This window comes from Perissodus microlepis, chromosome 2, assembly GCF_051167445.1.
Source record: "Perissodus microlepis isolate ML-2025 ecotype Zambia chromosome 2, ASM5116744v1, whole genome shotgun sequence".
Taxonomy (NCBI): domain Eukaryota; kingdom Metazoa; phylum Chordata; class Actinopteri; order Cichliformes; family Cichlidae; genus Perissodus; species Perissodus microlepis.
Genome location: NC_140462.1, coordinates 28431673 through 28451004, shown reverse-complemented (window position 1 = coordinate 28451004; position 19332 = coordinate 28431673). Strand labels below are relative to the sequence as shown.

At 37.4% G+C, this 19332-nt stretch overlaps 1 protein-coding gene across 12 annotated transcripts in view; it reads left to right on the top strand.

The window, feature by feature from the left end:
- Positions 1-19332, top strand: part of prom1a (prominin 1a) — an 84000-nt gene that overhangs the window by 44240 nt on the left and 20428 nt on the right. For 9 of the 12 annotated variants that reach the window (XM_084954437.1, XM_084954433.1, XM_084954451.1 and 6 more), the window contains exons 5-10: positions 14562-14682; positions 15151-15214; positions 15627-15716; positions 16011-16034; positions 18418-18647; positions 19076-19150. In XM_084954437.1, coding sequence (XP_084810563.1) covers positions 14562-14682; positions 15151-15214; positions 15627-15716; positions 16011-16034; positions 18418-18647; positions 19076-19150 — 604 coding nt within the window. The remainder of the gene's footprint in view (positions 1-14561; positions 14683-15150; positions 15215-15626; positions 15717-16010; positions 16035-18417; positions 18648-19075; positions 19151-19332) is intronic. The other 3 variants (XM_084954450.1, XM_084954447.1, XM_084954455.1) reach the window with 1 other exon arrangement.

Below are 19332 nucleotides of genomic sequence, written 5' to 3'. Positions count from 1 at the left end.
GTCTGTGGAGGCCATTTGGAGGGCAGCGATGGTTGTATGGGGAAAATCCCAGTAGATCAGCAGCTTGTGAAAAAAACAGACCTGGCCATCTGGCGCCAACAAACATGCCACATTCAGAGTCACGCAAATACCCTTTCTTCCCATTCCCATACTTAGTTCAATCTTCAGTATGAACCTCACCATGTGTACATCTAAATGTTTTGGCTTATTATGATTACCTGATGGGGGTTAACAAGCAGTTTACCAGTTTTACCCAGTGATGTGTGTGGTGAAGACTTCCTCCTGAATGAGTGAATTGTATATATGTGGCCAAGGTTTCTGGCGTATGTGTGACAGACTCTGAGCATTCCTGGATCCACTGTGGCAAATAAAGGAGGCAAAAAAAGCAAAACAAACAAAGCAAATCGGTGAACCAGGTAGAAATGGGAAGAAAAAGATCTGTAACAAGAAAGCTGATGAGAAAATTTCACTCTTATATCATCCTCCTACTGTGAAGGTGGTAGGGTCAAATCCCAGAGGAGCTGCCAATGAGCTGCAGTTGCAAACGTGAATGAGTAATGTTCACTGGGTTAGAGTAGCGCTGTAGGGCTATGGGGTTTGATTCACACGGATGCCAGTCATGCTGAAAATGCCTGTACTTCTGCTCCGGCAACAAATGTACTGCCCAAGTAAAAGCAGGCAGGATTGTTGTCATTGTGTGCTAAACTCTGCCAAACACAAAGCAGATGTTCATCACTGACTTTTAATGTTGTATCTTACAGGCAGAGACACTGGATTGGCTTTGTGGGAACAAACATGATGAGAATGATTAATTACATTTGTGGACATACTCATAATTTAATCAGAAACATATTACAGCAATTTGCCTATTAGTGGAGCTGAACTATTAACACGTTCACCAGGTTAATTTAGGTGAAGGAATATTGAAATCTAATTAAGCATAAAATGATGTATTAAACAGGCCTTAAGAAATTGATAATTACTGTGGCGTGTAAGCACGTTAAACTGATTTCTCATAGGGCTTTAAATTTGGGTACATATCAGGAAAGGACACAAGCAAAGCAAACAAAAGAAACATGTTTAACTCACAGTGAGTAAGTTAGAATCCAACTCAGTTTACAGTGAGATTAAACCTTTAGAAATAATGAATATGCATTAATACCTTTCACACAGATATTATGTTTGATCATTCAGGTTTTTGTCCATCTGTCCAAAAAATTCTACCTGGCCAAGTTTTGGGAAACTTGCAGGTCTGGATAATTGGTTGTCATCATCATCATTATTATTATTGATTCTTCTTTTCTTTCTTTTTTTTAATGTAGTCATCCCATCAGCTTGTGAATATATATACACAACTGCTTGGGGCTCAGGGCAGTCTGGGGGGAACCAAGGGCTGACAAATTTCACCTTTTCTCTTTTAAACAACCTGCGGTCGAGGTGCAATGTCATCTTAGTGGAAGGATGCCTTAATGGAGACTTACTTGGGGAAGGAAGGGACATCAGTTGTTTAATAATATCAGGGTGTGCTACAGAGTTTGAATTAGCATCACAGTGAGATTATATTACATAATTCCTTTGTATGTGTGGTGTTTTTGATTAATATGTTTTTTAATATGATTGGATCCTTATCATTTGGGGATATCTGGGCTCTTTGAGTTTGCTTCTTTATGGTTAGTGTTTATTTTATAATATCTCTAACCTAAAATAAAGAGAGATTTTATCATGTGAGTAGCAAATTGGTAAGATAAATGTTTAACTCCTGCTTATATGAAAAGGGCTAATTGTCAATGTTTGTGTCCTCATGCTTCTTTTGTGAATGTGATTGCCACTGCTGGGGTAATTTTGCAACACATTAGCCATTCAGCACTGTGCCATTAATATATCGTAGCTCACATGTGTACTGTATGCTAAACAGCATGTTTTGTTATATCTGCCAGCTATTGTATATTCCCACTCTGTTTTATTAAAAGAACAGCAGGAGTTATTTCAGTTTCTACTAATCGGCTCTGATTCTGCACAACACCCGCATGGATTTATAATAAGAAAATGACAGACATAAGATCTTTGCTTCTGTTCTGGCCAAGTGGAAGACCCTTGCCCCATGCTGTTATCCAGTATGGGCTTCAGCAGTCTATTTCAGTTGCTGGGTGTCCAATACTATTAACACAAAAAGTCCTAATATTATGGACTTAGTAATCCACGCTAATTATATGGGGTCTTATTAATGATAATACAGGCGGCAGTGAACTGAGCATTCAGCAAGCTGAACTTTAAATCTCAGGCACCCAGATTAGATTTGAAGGGTTTGTCTGTAAATAAGCTATCTGATGTCTGGGATATCTATAAATGGGCAAGTGATGTACAATATATCTTGTACTGATTCAGTTTTGGTTGGTAATCTTTTTGTGCATCCTTTTACGTTTATGAGGGAAGAAAAGGTCAGCGAATGACCTTGCAAAACCATGTTAGATGTGCTGAGTAAAATACTCGTATATCATGGGAAATCACTGCTTGAATGAAAAACAACCACTGTGAAATTCAGTATGCAAATTAATTCAAATTAGAATTTTTTTTTTAAACCAGGCTAAGACTTTCTGCCTTTATGTTGGACCAAACGTAAATTTCTGAGCACATGCTCGTCCACAGACAGCTATGCTACTGGACAAGCTTGTGCAGATTCCCCTACCTTCTCCAAGATATTATGTTGTTATTTTCTCACTGTTGCAGCTTTGCCTGTTAAGTGGTAGATAGATTAGTGGTGTCACAGAATGATAATACATGCCGCAATCATAAACAAAAAAAGCAAAGCTCATAAAAGTTCCAGTGTGTCAGACAGTTTTCTGGCCAAAGTAGGAGTGAAGGAATGCAAAGACTGGTCTCTGTGCTCGGCTTAGCTCTGTTCTAGTGTGTGTGTGTGTGTGTGTGTGTGTGTTTTCTTTTATAACCAAGGCTAAACACAAAAAGTAGTTGCTATTATTTTAATGGGTCAGTTTAGTTTAGTTTAAAACAAAGTGAACACAAGTTCCACTTCTGTTTATGTGGTGTGTGAGTTATAGCACTGGATCCTGCTGAATTATTAATAAAGTGACCCAATTAATTCTTAAGTTGTTGGAGCACAACACACAGAAGGGACATCACCAGGAGCTCAGCAGCCACAGTCAAAATAATTACTTCTGCAATACTACATACATTAATCTAGAAATGTAACTCATAAGATTAACTTTTTGACTTCGGAGCTTTTAAACCCTTAAAACCCTTGACATTCCTAGCAAAAGACTTCAACCGTAGTATTATCTCCTCTCACATAATGAGGGGAAAGTGTGTGAAATAAAAGTACAAACTTGTCAGTATACCAGCATGTTCCTTTATTTCTTTGTAAAATATAATTCCTCCCACTGAAATTCTCACAGCTCATTAAAATGGAATGGAAATTTATTGCGTATGCTTCCTTTAGCACATTTTATCTTCTAACAATGTGTAACTTGATCGGAGTACTGAAAGTACTGAATTGGAGCTTAAAGCTGATCTTTTTTAAAGTTTTATTTATAAAAAAAAGTGAATGAAAGTTTAAATGAGAGATTAACTGCAGACATGATTGGATCAGTAAGAAAATCTTTGTGCATTTTCAAGTTCTGCGGAAACTGTTTATTACAGTGTTGTTACAGAGTGATCCATCTTTTAATACATATACAATCTTTGACAGTGTTGTGCACAATGACTACTTTGTTTATATCCATATCTCCACCAGCTGAAAGACAAAACTGAAGATGGCAGTCTAATTTCAACGTTTTAATCAGCTAAATATTTCTACAAGGCTGATGTTTTGTGAAATCATAATATAATATAATATAATATAATATAATATAATATAATATAATCTAATCTAATATAATATAATGCACAAATGTAAAAGACTGACCATTGGCAATCACAGCTCATTTTGCATAAGTTAATTTGTTTCGACACATGTAACCTGTTTTGCAGAACGCTTTTTTGCTCCTTCTTCTTGACTCTAATTTTACAGTACAAGTAAATAGACTGATGTAACTACCCAAAAACCTTTGGACATTGGCTTTATCACTGACACTATAACTAAGTCCTTATCGAGGACCGTGGCCTTTAAAGACATCAGAGGCCACCGTCAGGCGAAGACCACTGCCATTGTTAGCGCTGGAGAGAAACCTGACCCACAAGCTAAACAAAAGCTGGGCTCCTCACTGCCTCCAACAGCTGGCATATGGAAGGGGACCTTGGCAAGCAGCTGAATTTTGCAGCCCAAATAACACCATCATGGCTGCAGCCAGATATGATCATCGTATTCAAATCCACCAACTAATTGATCATGTTGAAATTAAAATTGCAATGAGAAGAGAACAGGATTTGCAGGGCAATCATTTAGCAATGGAGCATCCGAAGTCACAGAGAAAGCTACTGGGTGGCTTTGCATCCAGAGTATGGATCCATGAACAGTTCCTGCTGGACCTGAAATACCCGATGACCCTAAGTTCCATCACTGATTGAATTTGTGAGATGTGACTTTCATCCCAAGAACTGGAGAATTCTAATGTTTAATTGAATTGAATTCAGTTTTTTATATATAGTTACCTCAATGTGGTTTATATTGAGAGGTAAATGCTTACTACAATAATGAGAAATTGCAAAAAAAAAATTAAATTAAATAATATAAAAGAAAAAATAGCTCAATAAAGTAACGTGGCTTCATAAAATGAGGCAAAATAGGTCTATAGAATAGCAAACAAAATAAAAATTGATCAATATACATACTAAAAAAAACACAACAAATTAAAATAAATTTGTCTGGGTTTTTTCTTTGAGAGGTTTGGTAAATGGTGAGATTTTCAAAAGGCCTTGAAGTTTGTCTCACAAATGTGCTGTGTTCTGTACAAAATAATTGCGCGTGGTTGTGAAGAGTTCTTGTATAAGGTCCTTTTGATCAAACAGAAAAATCAATATCCATCCATCTATCTGCAAAAGTATTTTCATTGAATTTATTATAAATCACTCACTTGCTGCTAACAGATCAAACTTATTCTTGCATTCTGTCACATAAAAAAACAAGCACACAATTAGCCACGTATAAACACAAGTAGCCAAATACACTTTTACCTCAATCCTGCGCCTTCAGTAACCCACACATTGCTCAGTTAACAGCCTCCCTGGGGAGAAATCACATGCAGGACTATTTTTAGGGGCTCATTAATAGTGTGATGAGCATCAACTCTTTCATGAAAGAAGCTACAACTATGAAGATGTCACTTGTTCACTAAATGTCAGGCTACTGGGAGGTAATTTATTTTCAGTGCAGAGCGGCATTAGGGTGCTGTTACACTAGCAAAATATAAAATTACATTTTACTTAAAAGCCTCTAGGGGATTTGGAGTAGTAGCAGCAAAAGTAACAGGATTCTAGTGTGAAAGGAGAGCCCAAAAAACACATTTTGATGTTAAAAATAAAATTTAAAGTACAGTAAAGCAAAGTAATTATTTCAGTATGATTGACTGAGATTATATGCACAGAATGAAGAAACTAACCCATCCTGATGCTCCGTTCTTTTCCAGCAATAGCCAGGATTATTATTGTATATATTGGAGAGTATAGTTACAGTATAATGTATAGCATTATATATAGCATTATACATTAGGCAGTAGTAGTAGTAGTTGTCGCTGTCGTTTTGTTGTTGATGATAATGATGAAAAAATGCCATACAGGTGGTTTTTGCTAGGCTTCCAGTCCTTTTTCTTGTACTCCATTCTATATTTAGTGTTGAGTTGAACAAAATTCGAAAATCTAAAATGATAATAAAATAAGGAAGATATCCTGAGAATTTAAAACCATCAACAAGAACAAAAATGTACCTGAAGTGTGAACTTAAGTGCAATCTGTGGGCATGTCATAATCTACAGCAGGTGTGTCCAACTCCAGCCCTTGAGAGCTGAATGAAATGAAGGCCGCATTTGGAGCAGCCTTCGTTGCCTGGCTGTGACGTACTCGGCCTTCAATTGCGGCCTCTGAAGGATGCGGCCTATGAATTGGGACATACCTACTGTCCTGCAGCTTTTAGACGCATCCTTGTTCCAGCACACCTGAGTCAAATGAATGGCTTGTTATCAGGCCTTTGGCAAACTTGATGGCATGCTGAAGAGGTAATCCAACCATTTGATTCAGCTGTGTTGGAGTAGGGATGCACCTAAAAGCTGCAGGACAGTAGCTCTCGAGGACTGGAGTTGGACACCCCTCTGATCTACAGACTAGAAAGAGATCAAAAGCTTGCAGGTAATCGGTGAGATCTGCACAGGATTTCTACTCTTTACTAACATGCATTATGTGCATTATCCAACTGTCTCCATTGATTTTTTTTATTTTTGCATCTTAAAATCACACATAGCTCATGGAAATGTGGGTTACCTAATGTGTTGGGGAAAATGTGCATAAGCGAACAGCGTGAAACATCTCACTTTAATACATTGCAGTGTGTAACAGTCTCTCATCAAAAAAAATAAGTAAATAAATGAATAAAAAAGTAAATAATTGTTTTGGACATCTAATGCTTTAATTTTCATTGAACTCCACCCATTAAAAAATCACTGTGTTATCAAAAACCTTTTAACCACTTACCTCTGGCTATTTTTGTATATACAGCTTTTCAGTCTGTGTAATTTCTCAGGCTGCAACTGAGAATTATGTTTCTGATTCATAAATATGTATTTGCGCTCTTCTTTTACGTTGATTGGCCCTTAAGCCTTATCCTTATTTTCTCTTGAATTGTCTCTGTTTAAAGTTTTGGGGTTTTTTTTATTAATAAACTAAAAAAAAGTTATCATCTCCTGTTCACAGCACACAGACACCAAACAATGGCAGCTTTATACATGCCACAGCCAAGCTAATTAACTGGAGAGGTTGTTCTCAGAATTTGCAGTGCATCCCATAATTTATCACATCCCCTGGAGAGACCTCATTCATACTAATCATTCTAATTTTCCCTCATTTTGCATTTATAGCTGAAATCCGCTTCATTTTTTACTAATTGATTTTTTTCCTCTCACCCTGGGATGCTAATGGTCGTGGATTCTTGTAGTGTACACCTTACAAATCAACACACGATTTAGAAGAATTCAATATTGTGAAGCTAACTGACTTTCCTAGCTAGGCCGGGCTTTCTTTCAAATTTATGGGAGACATTTATGTTACAGTAGTGATGATATGGCACATTGTTACACAGGAGAGAAAAGATAGGAGAAGGCAAAGCTGCAGGGATCTGTGATGGCTTTACGAGTAGGAGGTATAACCCAGAAATATCAGCATTTCTGGGAGATGGATCTGTCTTTCATGTCTTTGTGTCACTTTGTGGTCATCAGGGTGTACCCCAGCAAAATGAAGGCTGGCAACTTTATACTAACCAGGCTCACTAGTAATGAGCCACTGTATGAGAGCTTTGTGGTTATAAAAGAACAAATAGTATTTTGGGGGCTATATTGGGAGTTTTACTCAGATATAATTCAATTCAATTCAATTCAATTCAATTTTATTTTGATAGCACCAAACCACAACAACAGTCACCTCCAGGGTATCTATATTGTAAGATAAAGATCCTACAATAATATATTGAAAACCCCAACAATCAGACAACCCCTATTAATATTAACTAATGATTAAATGTAAAGTGATTCATAATAGAAAGTGAAGAAAGGTGAGTGGTGAAGAAACAGTGCAAATAGAATAAACTGCTTTTTAGCAGTTTTTTTGTAGTTTCGTTTAGTGTAGAAACAAGGGTTCTGATGATAGCAGCTTAACAATATTAACAATGTCAAATTATTAGAAGCTTGGGAGGGAAGAACAAGAAAAAGGTTATCAACGTAATCAGCAGAACATGGATAGGAAAAGAGTCATCCCATGGCTAACACACAGAGAAAAACAAACATTCACACTCACATGCACACCTCCAGCCAAGTTAGACTGACCAGTTAACCTAGCATGCATATCATTGGAGTGTGAGAGGAAGCCAGAAGGAGGACACATAAACTTCACGCTGAAGTTTGTGGCCGCAGATTCAAACCAAGACCTGTGTGCTTTGTTAAGCACCAAGCCACTGATGGTTGCATTAGAACAGTAGCATGAAAGCAATGATATCCACACAATTACCTGCACCTGTATTTGATATTGGCCAAAATATGATAGTAGGTACAAATAGTAAAATGTATTCAAGCTTACACACTAGAGTTGTAATTTTGTTTGTCAATACTTTAAATTTCTTTGCCAATTCTTAGAAACTGCACTGCAGTTCATCTGAAAGGGGATTAATGATGATTTTGTGTGAAAACACTGAATGACTTTGAATTCTTCTCACACTCAGTGGACGCTAAGCCTCAAACTAACATTATTTTACTAGGGATGAACTCACTAAATAACTGAAGATGGCACGATAAAAGCAAATCAGTGCGATTCAGCTGACCTCTAACTTCAGAGAAAACCAGGACCTCTGAAAAGGTGTAAAAGGTTTAAACTTCATCTTCTTCTCCAAAGTGGATTAATTATATGCAAATAATAGTTAATTACGCATAGGTTTGACTGGTTAATGTTTCATAAAGTGCATTCATGTGTTATGAAGTTAGCATTTGCTGATTAAATAATCTGCTCTCTGAATTTCCTCAGTTTTTCATTAGCTATCACAAGTTATTTAGTTATGGACAGCTGATATTTATTTTTAAATCAAACCACTAATGTTTGCTTGAAGGGGGTTAATTAAACTTAGCCTATCCAGGGATGGTTTACTGAGCAACACAGATGTCTTTGAGTATTAAAGCGTTTTGGACGTCCTTAAGAAGACAAATTACAGAAAGACTGCTTCTGTGAGAACTTTACTATTTAACTTTTAAAAGCAAAGATATCCAGATAACCAGAGTCCTTGCCCAGGTAATCAGGGTAGTGTCCTTAACAATGCATCATATTTGAGCAAACTCAGTCACTGAAGGAAAAACAAATATTAGTATAAGCTATGCTTTATGACGGAAAAATGATTAATCAATGGTTACACTGTTTGACAATTTAATCAGAAAAATGCATGCACTGCAGAAGATTGTTTTTTGTTTTTTTTTTTGTCTTTTGGCCCTTCTACAGATTTCCAAAAAAATCCTATTGTGCTGCAGTGACCTTCTGTGTTATTTACACAACCCCGTGAGGCTGTTTGGCTCAGAGTTTGGTATTCATATCATTCCTGGACTGTTTACTGTGAAATTAATGGTCTGTTGTCTCCCATCAACCTAGTCCAGACAGTCTTCACATGGAACCGACAGCAGCTTACACAGCATCCTTATGAGTAGGAAAAAAACTGAGAACTAATAGCACTGTCTTTACTGGGTTGTCATGCTCGGAGCAAAGGCCTTGAAGCCAGGAAGCTTAAACATTCATTGCTTGATTAAATTCTTCACAGGACACAATGCTCCAATGGGAAGTTGGGCTCAGAATGTGACTTGGCAAGCTCTGAGGACAGTAATAACACAGCAAATAAAAATACATAACAATAGCCACTTGAAGGAGAAAGGGCAGTTTAATGGAATGAAAACAGGCAAACCAAAGGCTTTACGTAGGTACTAAAATGAATGCAATAACAATTCAGTTATTACATTTATATACATTTATATAAGTGGAGTAATGAGATCACGTAGTGGCTAAAATGAGAAAAAGTTGCGGTTGCTGGCTGTGGCAGTGACCTGTTGGCACAATAAAATGTCTAATGAATTATTTCAGATTACATAAGATTTGCTACATAACCTACAGTATATGACAGGACAAATTGCTTAGGCCCGACATTTTTCAGTCAACACCTCTGTTGTCCCACATGCACCAAAATGCATCACTTCTCGTTAGCGTTTGCATTCAGGTCAGACTGGCACAAAAATAAAGATTTAATAATAATTTAATTTAAAAATTATTTATATTAATTATTATTCTTATAGTGATTATTCTGGATAAGGCTTTGATTGACAGTTACAGTAGCTGTTTTATATTGCACTCAGAATATTTAATTATGCACATGTGCTGATTTATGCTACCATTGTCTATCGATGTGTGTCAACTAAAATGATCACTGTAGTTATTACAGTGACTAGAATGATCATTTTCTTACTGAGGCTGGACAATAAAGAGACATTTCCGGCAGTGTTAAAAGAGGGAGGGGCTGTAAGGGGACTGTCCCAGCCTCCGAACTACAGTTACACTGAATGCAGGCCATTGTTGAAGTTTGTAAAAGCTATGGAACCACCAGACCATGGAACACTCACTGCCCAGCCCCCAGTAGTGCCCTAGATTCTGGGGCACTGCATTAGTTTGTTGCTCTTCTTCGTCTGCTGTCATGGGGCAGTTTCATGTGTCATTTGGCTTTTGCTCAAGCAGGAATTAAAGCCCTTTTTCAAGCTTGTTGGAGGTAAATCTGCCTCCTGCTGTGTTTGAATTTTCCCCTGCAGTCAAAAAGCAGCCATACAGTTGATAGCTAGAGTTGATTGTGCAGTTCAGACGTTGCTGATAGCAGTGAAATGTGATGATGCTGCACAAAAGATCAATGGCTGAAGTGCACAGATGAGGTGACAAATGGTATTTTTAAAGGCCACTTGCTTCATTGAAATGCAACATGTGTGGGCAAGATACTGAATTGAGTGTTAGTTCGAATGTTATAAAAAGGTGCTTAGATAAAGTACATGTGTGTGATTAGGGGCTTGTAGAAAAAAAGGGGCTGTGAGTGCTCAGTTAGCATACATATATATAAGTGCCAGTCTATTTGCATTAGGTGAACATAGTGCTAACACTAAACATTCACACAAATCCAGGATCCCTGATAAACTGTAAACGTTTTAAACCATGTTAGGCACATGTTCTTATAACTGATTTGCAAGCAGGATATGGTCATCAAAACTAAAAATTGTACTGACCAGCAATAAAGCAGCTCTGGCTAAAGGTTGCTGGCTCCTCCGGGAGGCAAATGCTTATTCTTGGTTTGAGGGCTTTTTATATGATGATGTAGATAAGTAACATAAGAGAGGAGTCTGGCATTTATAACTTTGAAAACCTTTTATATGGACAAAAACTTTAGATAACAGACTAAAGGAAGGAAGAAATGCTAGAAGCTCAATCGGAGATATATATAATGAACTGATGCCTGTTTGATCTGCTTTGAATTTCAGATCTTCTCTTTGTTGTCATGCAAAGCTCACATCTTTTTTTCATAAGTGAATTTTATAGTTTGGCTTATGAAAACCTTTTCAGCTGAATGCCATGGAATATTTCTCTGTCACATGTGATATAATAGACACCATTAAATAGAAGGTGAAATGAAGATGACACTGCAGGGGGTTTGAGTCCCTAGTGGCATGTTTCCTGGATACAGACGCTGTAAGTGAGAAAGCGGGTTAGCAAGACCTGCTTGTCATTTTAAGTTTGATGGTTGTTTGATCATTTCGTATTCAAATACAAATGTGTGTATGCCTTGTTGTCTTCTTGCAGCTTTAGACCCTCATTTAATTTAATCACTTTTTAAATAACAGACTCAAACTGGAACGTGAGCAAACTCAAGCTAAACTCAAACATGATTCTCATAAAATATGGTGGACAGTCATAGACAACACAGCTTGTTGCAAAGCACCAGGCTGTTTCCTCAAAGAGTCTTTGTTCAGCTACGAGAGGGAGTGAGAGAGACAAAGGAAAGGACAGGAGGTGGGAAGTGGGAGAGAGAGAGAGAAAGAGGGAAAAGAGAGAGGTAACTGAGGGCAAAACAGGAGACCGAGGAGGAGATTAAAGAAGAGAAAGGGTGGAGTAGGAAAATGATAGTTACGTTTCACTTTGGGATAGAGTAAGAAAGGATAGTCAAACAAAAATACCTCATCAAGGGAGATATATGGAGAAATACTGGTGTAGAGAAAGAAATAGTTTAGCGAGGGTGTGGAATAGAGGCTTCATAAGTAAAGTAATAAAGACAAGCAGACAACCAAAAGCAAGCATAGAAAAGAAAAGTGCGGGATTGTGAATTTGTGTATGAAAGAGGAAAGCAAATGTATGAAGTGTGAGTGAGAAAGATGCAGAGGGAGGGCAGAGAAAGTGTTTGACAAAAGGCTTTTGTTGTGAAAGTGGCCATTTTGAATCTTCCCCTGGTTCCGGATGGCTCCAGTTCACTGTGTCCCAGCCTACTTGTTTGGCCTAGTTTCTCATTAAGTCGCCACTTGTACGGTGACAGTGTTTACTCTGTTGGCACACTCACTATTTATGGCAAACATTATCACACATCCACTAGAGATGGTGCAGCTTGATGCCATGCAGATCAGCGAATTTCTCTCCCGAGGGCAGCACATCCTATAACACATTTGTTCTTTAAAGACCATGACAATGCTGTTAGAAGGCTCTTTTTTATCTTGAAAGATGTTCATTATGAATTTTCTTCAGATGCCAGCAAATGAATACTTACATTAATTTTGATTTAGAAACAAACCAAATATATGTCGAGGGAATGCTGCGAACAGGGTAGCAAGTTTGCAAAGGATTGCAAAGTTACATCTGAACAAATGGCAAGACTTTGACAAGAATGTAATACACAGTGCCACGCTGGGCAAAAACCAAGCACAGTATATCAGCACAAATACCTCATACCACATAATGATTTGGGTTCCTCTTGTTGCATTCACTGAGTTGACCATGAACTCCTGTGTATACCAAAGTATTTTAGAGTCAGTCTCAACTACAGCTAAAGGTGTTCTTGGCCCAAGAACACCAGCACATTTACAGCTAACTGTCTAAAAAAGAAAATAACCAAGGTGTTTGACTGGCCCACTCAAAGTATCTGTGGCATTTGTGAAACTGTCCCTCCTGCTTATAAATATTCAAACTTTACTAGGTTGTTATTGAATCATTAACTCTTCAGTCCTCTAACTTAAACTCCACAGAAAATCATAAACATGCTGACTCTTAGCTGGCTACATGCTGTGATATCTGACAAGTACTGACTTAGACTGCCTAAACTTAAGCATGTGTCTGCATACAGAATAAAGTGTAACAATATTTGAAGACATTTTTTCCCCTGCATTTCCTTGCCAGAAATTAAGAAAAATACATACGTTTAACAAAGTGGAAGGAAATGTGCTCCAATGCGCTGCATTTCTTGAAAGTAGAAAACATTTTATGCATACACTAAGTGTGCAAACACACTGCAATGCTTAATGTTGCAAAATGTCCACAGCATAATCCAGGATAGAAATTAGATTATATGCACAAAGGGAAACTGTGACTACAGCAGTGGCTGTACTTTACTGCTCTGTAAAGAAGAACGGCGCCCAGCAATGTCTTCATGCATTAGCAGTAAGACAATAGAAACCCCATCTCTGGGTGCACTGTGGTCACATACGTACAACCTGTTGTCATACTTACACATAAAGACCCCTGCCTTTTTTATAGAGTCAGTCACAGCACCCCGATTCTACACCATTGATCTAAACCTTCCCAGAAGCTTCTGAGTCAGTTCTTTTGTTACTCCTCTCTGCCAGTCATCTTACATCATTCATAAAGCTGCTTATTCCACTGAAGCATTTCCATGAAGGGGATTCACTGTGTCATACAACTCTACTTTAGGAGTTTTTGATCCTTAGAGTCAATTGTAGAGAAGCTTTTTTTTTTTTTCCTTTTTGACCGCCTTTCCTTAAGCTGCTCACGCGCGAACCTCAATAACACACATCAGTAGCAGTAAGAACATACGTGCACACACTGTAGTGCTGCAGTAGCTGTGAGGTGCTGAAGGAGAAAATTCAGCTGGGATGAGAGTGAGTCATGGAAACCGCTTAATATTATGGGCTGTCTTTCCCTTGATGTTGTTCAAGCTAATTAAGCCTTGTAGTAAGCTACTCAGGTCTGTTTGAAGTATGCAAGAGATTCACTTTAATGGTCTGCTCTATGCAATTCTGTGTTTTCACATTCAATTTGAATATGCTTACAACCCAGGGACCTTAGATCATAAAGATAAGACACCTGGGTTAATAGCTATGAGTCTATTTCTAAATTACTTGGGGAAATAATAGTTGTTTAGATCTTGAGACTGCAGAACATGTCAGTATATGACACACGCATACAGTATTGTAAAGATGCATTTACACAAGACCTCTATGCCTGTTATGTTACCTTATTCTAGCCTATTAAAAACGTTGTTGATGAACAGGAAATTGTGTTTTCATGTCAACACTTACATACAATTTCATTCATTTAATTTAACAGTTAATTAAAATGGGTTTAAGGTAAATTTATTTTCTTGAGTACGAAAATAGTCCAATGTAATGCTGGCTTTCAAAGAATGAAGGCACTCTACAGGTGCACTCAGTGGCAGTCGCAAAAACAAAGTAAAGTGAATGTGGTGGTGCACACTGACCCCTACTGCTGGTGACTTGTCATCACCCTGCTCTGCATGACTCGCCCCTGCCTTACTCTTGACTGACACAGGGGCAGCAGGGTTACTCAGACATGTCCGATAGCAGGCAGATTGCATGTTTGTGTTCTTGTTTCAACTGTTTTATTAGGATTGGAGTGCTGTGTGCGTATGCCGCCAACCAGAACCTGAGCTCTCAGGTGAAGAACGTACGGAGACTAGTCAACAGCAACATGAGGGATCTGCACATCTTTGCTAACGACACACCGATGGTGAGGCAGAAAGTTTCCATTTGAATCACGATGTTACATAAAGAATTGGGGTGAAGCATTATAGATGGTTCAGTTATGAATTTTCCTTACATTTCAGGGTGGCAGACTTGAGGGTACATTTGTGAATCAGTGTGCATATCATTTCTTTTTTCTTTGTTGAAACTGGGGTTTCTTGTCATGCTGACTTTGTGTAATCCTTTCACACGGGAAAAGAGAATTTTCTCACCTTTTGTGCACGCAACACCTGCAAAGTTGCTTTTGAAAAGATTGTTCTCATACGGTGAAATTTCTCCAACAATCAGTCTCACTCTTATGGGTGGTATTTGCTGAAGAAAACTCCAACCAGATTCTCAAGTGGATTAATGAAATTGTGTAACACTGAAGTTGTTTGTTGGTGTCTAGACCAATAAAGTACTTTTGTGCAGCTATTTCTAAGACTCTGCTTGTCTCTGTGTTTCCTCTATGCAGCAAATTGAATACCTAATATCCCAGTATGCCACGGCCAAGAACAAAGTCATCTATGACCTAGATAGTAAGTAGTTCTTCTCTGTTTCTCCAATAGTAAATTAGGTAGACACAAACAAGTCACTGAGTTTATACACTCAGTTGTGTAGCATGCTTATTATGTGAATTTAATGTGTCTGCTTTACTTGTTTTCACAACTGTGACTTAACTAGCTCCATAGGCAAAGTAGCAACTTCTAAAAAACATCTCTTGAGTATTCCTGCTACTTTCTTCTGGAGGCAGTTCTTTCCTAGAAGTTGTGACTTGCAAAAACAGAGCCAGGATTTTAAGCTTTTAAATTAAAAACAAAAAAAGGAATGAAGGAAGTTATGCCTTGTATACTCAAACCATTAGAACACAAGTTTAGATGGTTTACTAGAGAACAAAATTGGGAACAAGAGTGACTTGGACTAATGTGTCTATGCTGATGTTTTCTACAGACATAGGTCCATTATTGGGTGGAAGAATACATGATCAGTTGGATAAGGAGGTCCGTCCTGCCTTGGACCAAGTCCTCAATATGGCTGGAGGTACAGTTGCTCACTTTTAATTTCCTCCTCTAGCTAAGATCAAAATATTGCAGGTTCTAAGCTACTAAATGCCAGCTACAGCTTCACTGCAAACATTGCAGTGCTGCCAGTTGTGTGATGAATACAATGTTTTTCCCTTAAATGTGTGAATGTGTGAATAACCTTTTTTTGGTGGAAATACAGGTTTAGGACTCGTTTCAGTATTTTCCTATAAGTAATAAGTCCTCCACCATATAATAATAGTTTCATTAATCCTTAATCTTTGTATTTTATGCTCTTTTTTTTTTTATAAAGTGAAAATCGAGAGGGCCATTAAAGGTAATGATAACTTAGTAACTGACCCACAGTCCTTTGACCCTTGACTTTGTGAATTTTGACACCATTGTTGCTACTGTGATTCGTCCCCTTTGTTTTCTTCCTTGATGCCTACCTGAGCCCTGAGTTACAGTTCGTGAGTTTTTGATGAAAAATAAACAGTCAGTATATAAAAACTGCACTATGCTATATTCCTTTATGTGAATGTCTGCTTCTGTTGTCACCAGGTAAATTGGACGAATAAATTCTCTGTTTTCTTTCCATTTGTGAATATAAATGGAAATGATTCTCCTTACATAAAAATCCAGCCTAGTGCAGTTTTAAGTTCATGGTGTTTTGACAAAATCCCCAAACCCTTTATACTGTAACTGTGTTACCCCAGTGTGATGTGAGCATAAAAAACATGTTTGTGTAACCAATCATGTTACTTTTATTTTTTATTTTTTTATTTGAATATGTAACTATGAGAGTACCTTGTTTTCTTTTTCTCTTGTTTTTTAAATTCTGAATCACAACTAGATGCTGTGTGGATGTTTGACCCAAATATATAGGCTTGCACCACATCAGCAACAAAAGATGAAAGATCTGTCAGTAAGCATGAAAAAAGTAAAGTTGGTAAAATGTCTGGCCATTGGCATGGCAGTGATTATACTGTAATTTGGGTTTTTAATATTCATATCCTTTTGGGTTTCTGTTGGGTTTGAGCCAAGTTGTCAAAGCTTTTTATTATTCACTGAGAATGCAGAGTCTAACAAGATAGAAAAAGGGAATACAAAACCAAGAGATATATACTACTACAATTAAAGATGGTGCTTAAGCGTCCATCTATGGCTTCACAGTGTTGCTAATCGTGCCACTATGTGAGAGTGTATTTACCGTTTCCGCTTGTTCACCTTTTATGCCTCTGTTCAAGGATGCTAGTGTTTTTGTTTTCTTTATCCTGTTTAATTTTAAGCATCCTCTGCAGGCTGCTCACAGACTCTATACTAACACTGGCTGCTGTCTTACAATGAACCCAAATGCATGGAAAAGCGTCATTTACTGAACAGCGACATCTTTAATAATGGCTCATATTATTCATAGCATTCCTGTTTGCTTAATGTTTGCCAAAAGCGATTCTGTTGCATGCAGTGCAGTTAACATTGTAATTTTAGATGCTAGAGATTCACACTAGTATATGAGAACACTACAGACACACTCAAAATGTCAAACCCCATTAGCTTGGACGAGAAACTCAAAAGATATACTTGGATCAGGCCTGGGCTTTACTAGGGATACACCGATTGTGGAGTTTGGGCTGATAGTAATGATTTCTTAGTATGTGCCTGAGAAACAAAGTACAGTTTTAATATCATTGTGCTTTATTTAAATAATTCATTGTTGCTGACTTTTACTTCAACTACATTATATTTTGAAGCAAGCATTGTACTTTGTACTCTATAACATAACATAACACTTGAAATGCTTAGGATTTTGCAGATGTTAACTATATAAAGTCACTAATATATAATGCTTTATTAATATAGCTAAAGTTACCTATTACTATATTAGCAATTTAAATAACCTCCAGCTGAAACATTAAAATGAAATACACATTAATGGTTCAATAATTATGATCCAATGATTCAAGCAGCATAATGTGTTCTTTTGACATTGTAGGATTGTGATTTTAATTAGGTAAAGGGTCTAAATAGTTCCTTTACCACTTAGCAAAACAGTTATTTAATATGAAACAATTTTCTTTTCCTATGTAGTCCCACTTTACACATAATGCTTTTTATAACAGGGTTCACGGTTGCACACAAGCATGAAAAATCATGCTATATCTGTTTCTAAGCTTCTGCTATTTCTGGTCAACCATTCTGATTTCCTCTGGCCTCCACTGCCTTGTTCTGGTTACCCGATTTGTGTTACCAATACACTGTTTAAAAAAAGCAAAACAAAACAGCTCCATACTTCCTCTTCACTGGTGAAATCAAAGGCTGTCTAATATCACACATTTACTGTTACAGTATTTTCCAGAAGAGAACTGAAAGATTCATATAAAGTATTCATGATCCTTTGAGTCATCTGATAGTAGTATCCAATGGGAATGGAGTTAATCGAAAAGCCCTACATGACAACTCCTTTAATTTAAAATTTTTCCTCAAGATAACTAGTGAAAAAACACCTTCATTTTTATTTTCCTGAGGATATAAGACAATCCAGCTGACTTTATTTACATTTTGGAAGAACATGTGACTGCAGCGAGAACAGTCCCAAAAACCACTGTTCTTCATTTTTACTTTTTAGGTACTTTGCTTTGGGCATTTCTCCTTTATTGGTTTTTCCCTCATATATTAAACCCAGTTCACTTGCCATGTCGCTTGTGGTCTCGTTATTTCAGCCATGCGAGAAACCAAGGAGGCCTTGGAGAGCGTTAATGCATCTCTGGAGGTGCTTCAGGATGGAACAGGGAAACTGAGCCTAAACCTGGGCCAAGTCCGGACCAGCATCAACCACACCCTAAATGACCCTGACTGCCATGATGAAGACTCGGATGCTACCACAGCCCAGCTATGCCGCAACATTCGCCAGTCTCTGTCCCAGCTGCAGATCAGCTCAAATTTCACACGGGTACAAAACTGAATGAAGCAAACTCCAATACAAAGCTTTATACTGTAACTGTGGTGCTCTTTTTGGCACGTTTGCAATAAAATTGTTCACACTCAAAAATCAGGCTTAAGTACTTTGGGCTAATGGATAAGTTCAACATTTTCTGTGTCTGTCTTAAAGTAATCATCTACCTTTCTATATTGACCCTAAAGATTATGCATTATATTAAGCATTAGAAATAATTATTTTGTCCCATTGTTTCGTTTTTTTTTTCTCATGCAGTGTGCTGCACAGTGAAATACAGCAATGGAAAGGTTTAGGTTATTCTTTTAAGGAGTTATTTGAACTAGTGAAAAAAAAATAGATTTCTGAACAGCAATCAGCAATTGTTAAATTTTGATAATTTTATATTGGTACTACTTATCAAAGCTGTGTTTTTCACTTGTTAGCTACCCGATGTGAATGCACAGCTGGAAAAGATGAACGATGTATTGAAAACAGACCTCAGCGCTGTCGTTCAGAGGGTGAGCATGAACCACATTAATTGGACTGAGTTTTTTTGTCTTCCAGTCTATTTTCTGATGTATTTTGTCAGTTTTCTTGTTTAGTTGTTCATCTTTAGTTCCTGTTTTTTTTTTTTTTTTTCAAATGCAACCAAAACCACAAAATGGACAAACAAACTTGGTGTTCCTTCTTGTTTTTCCTC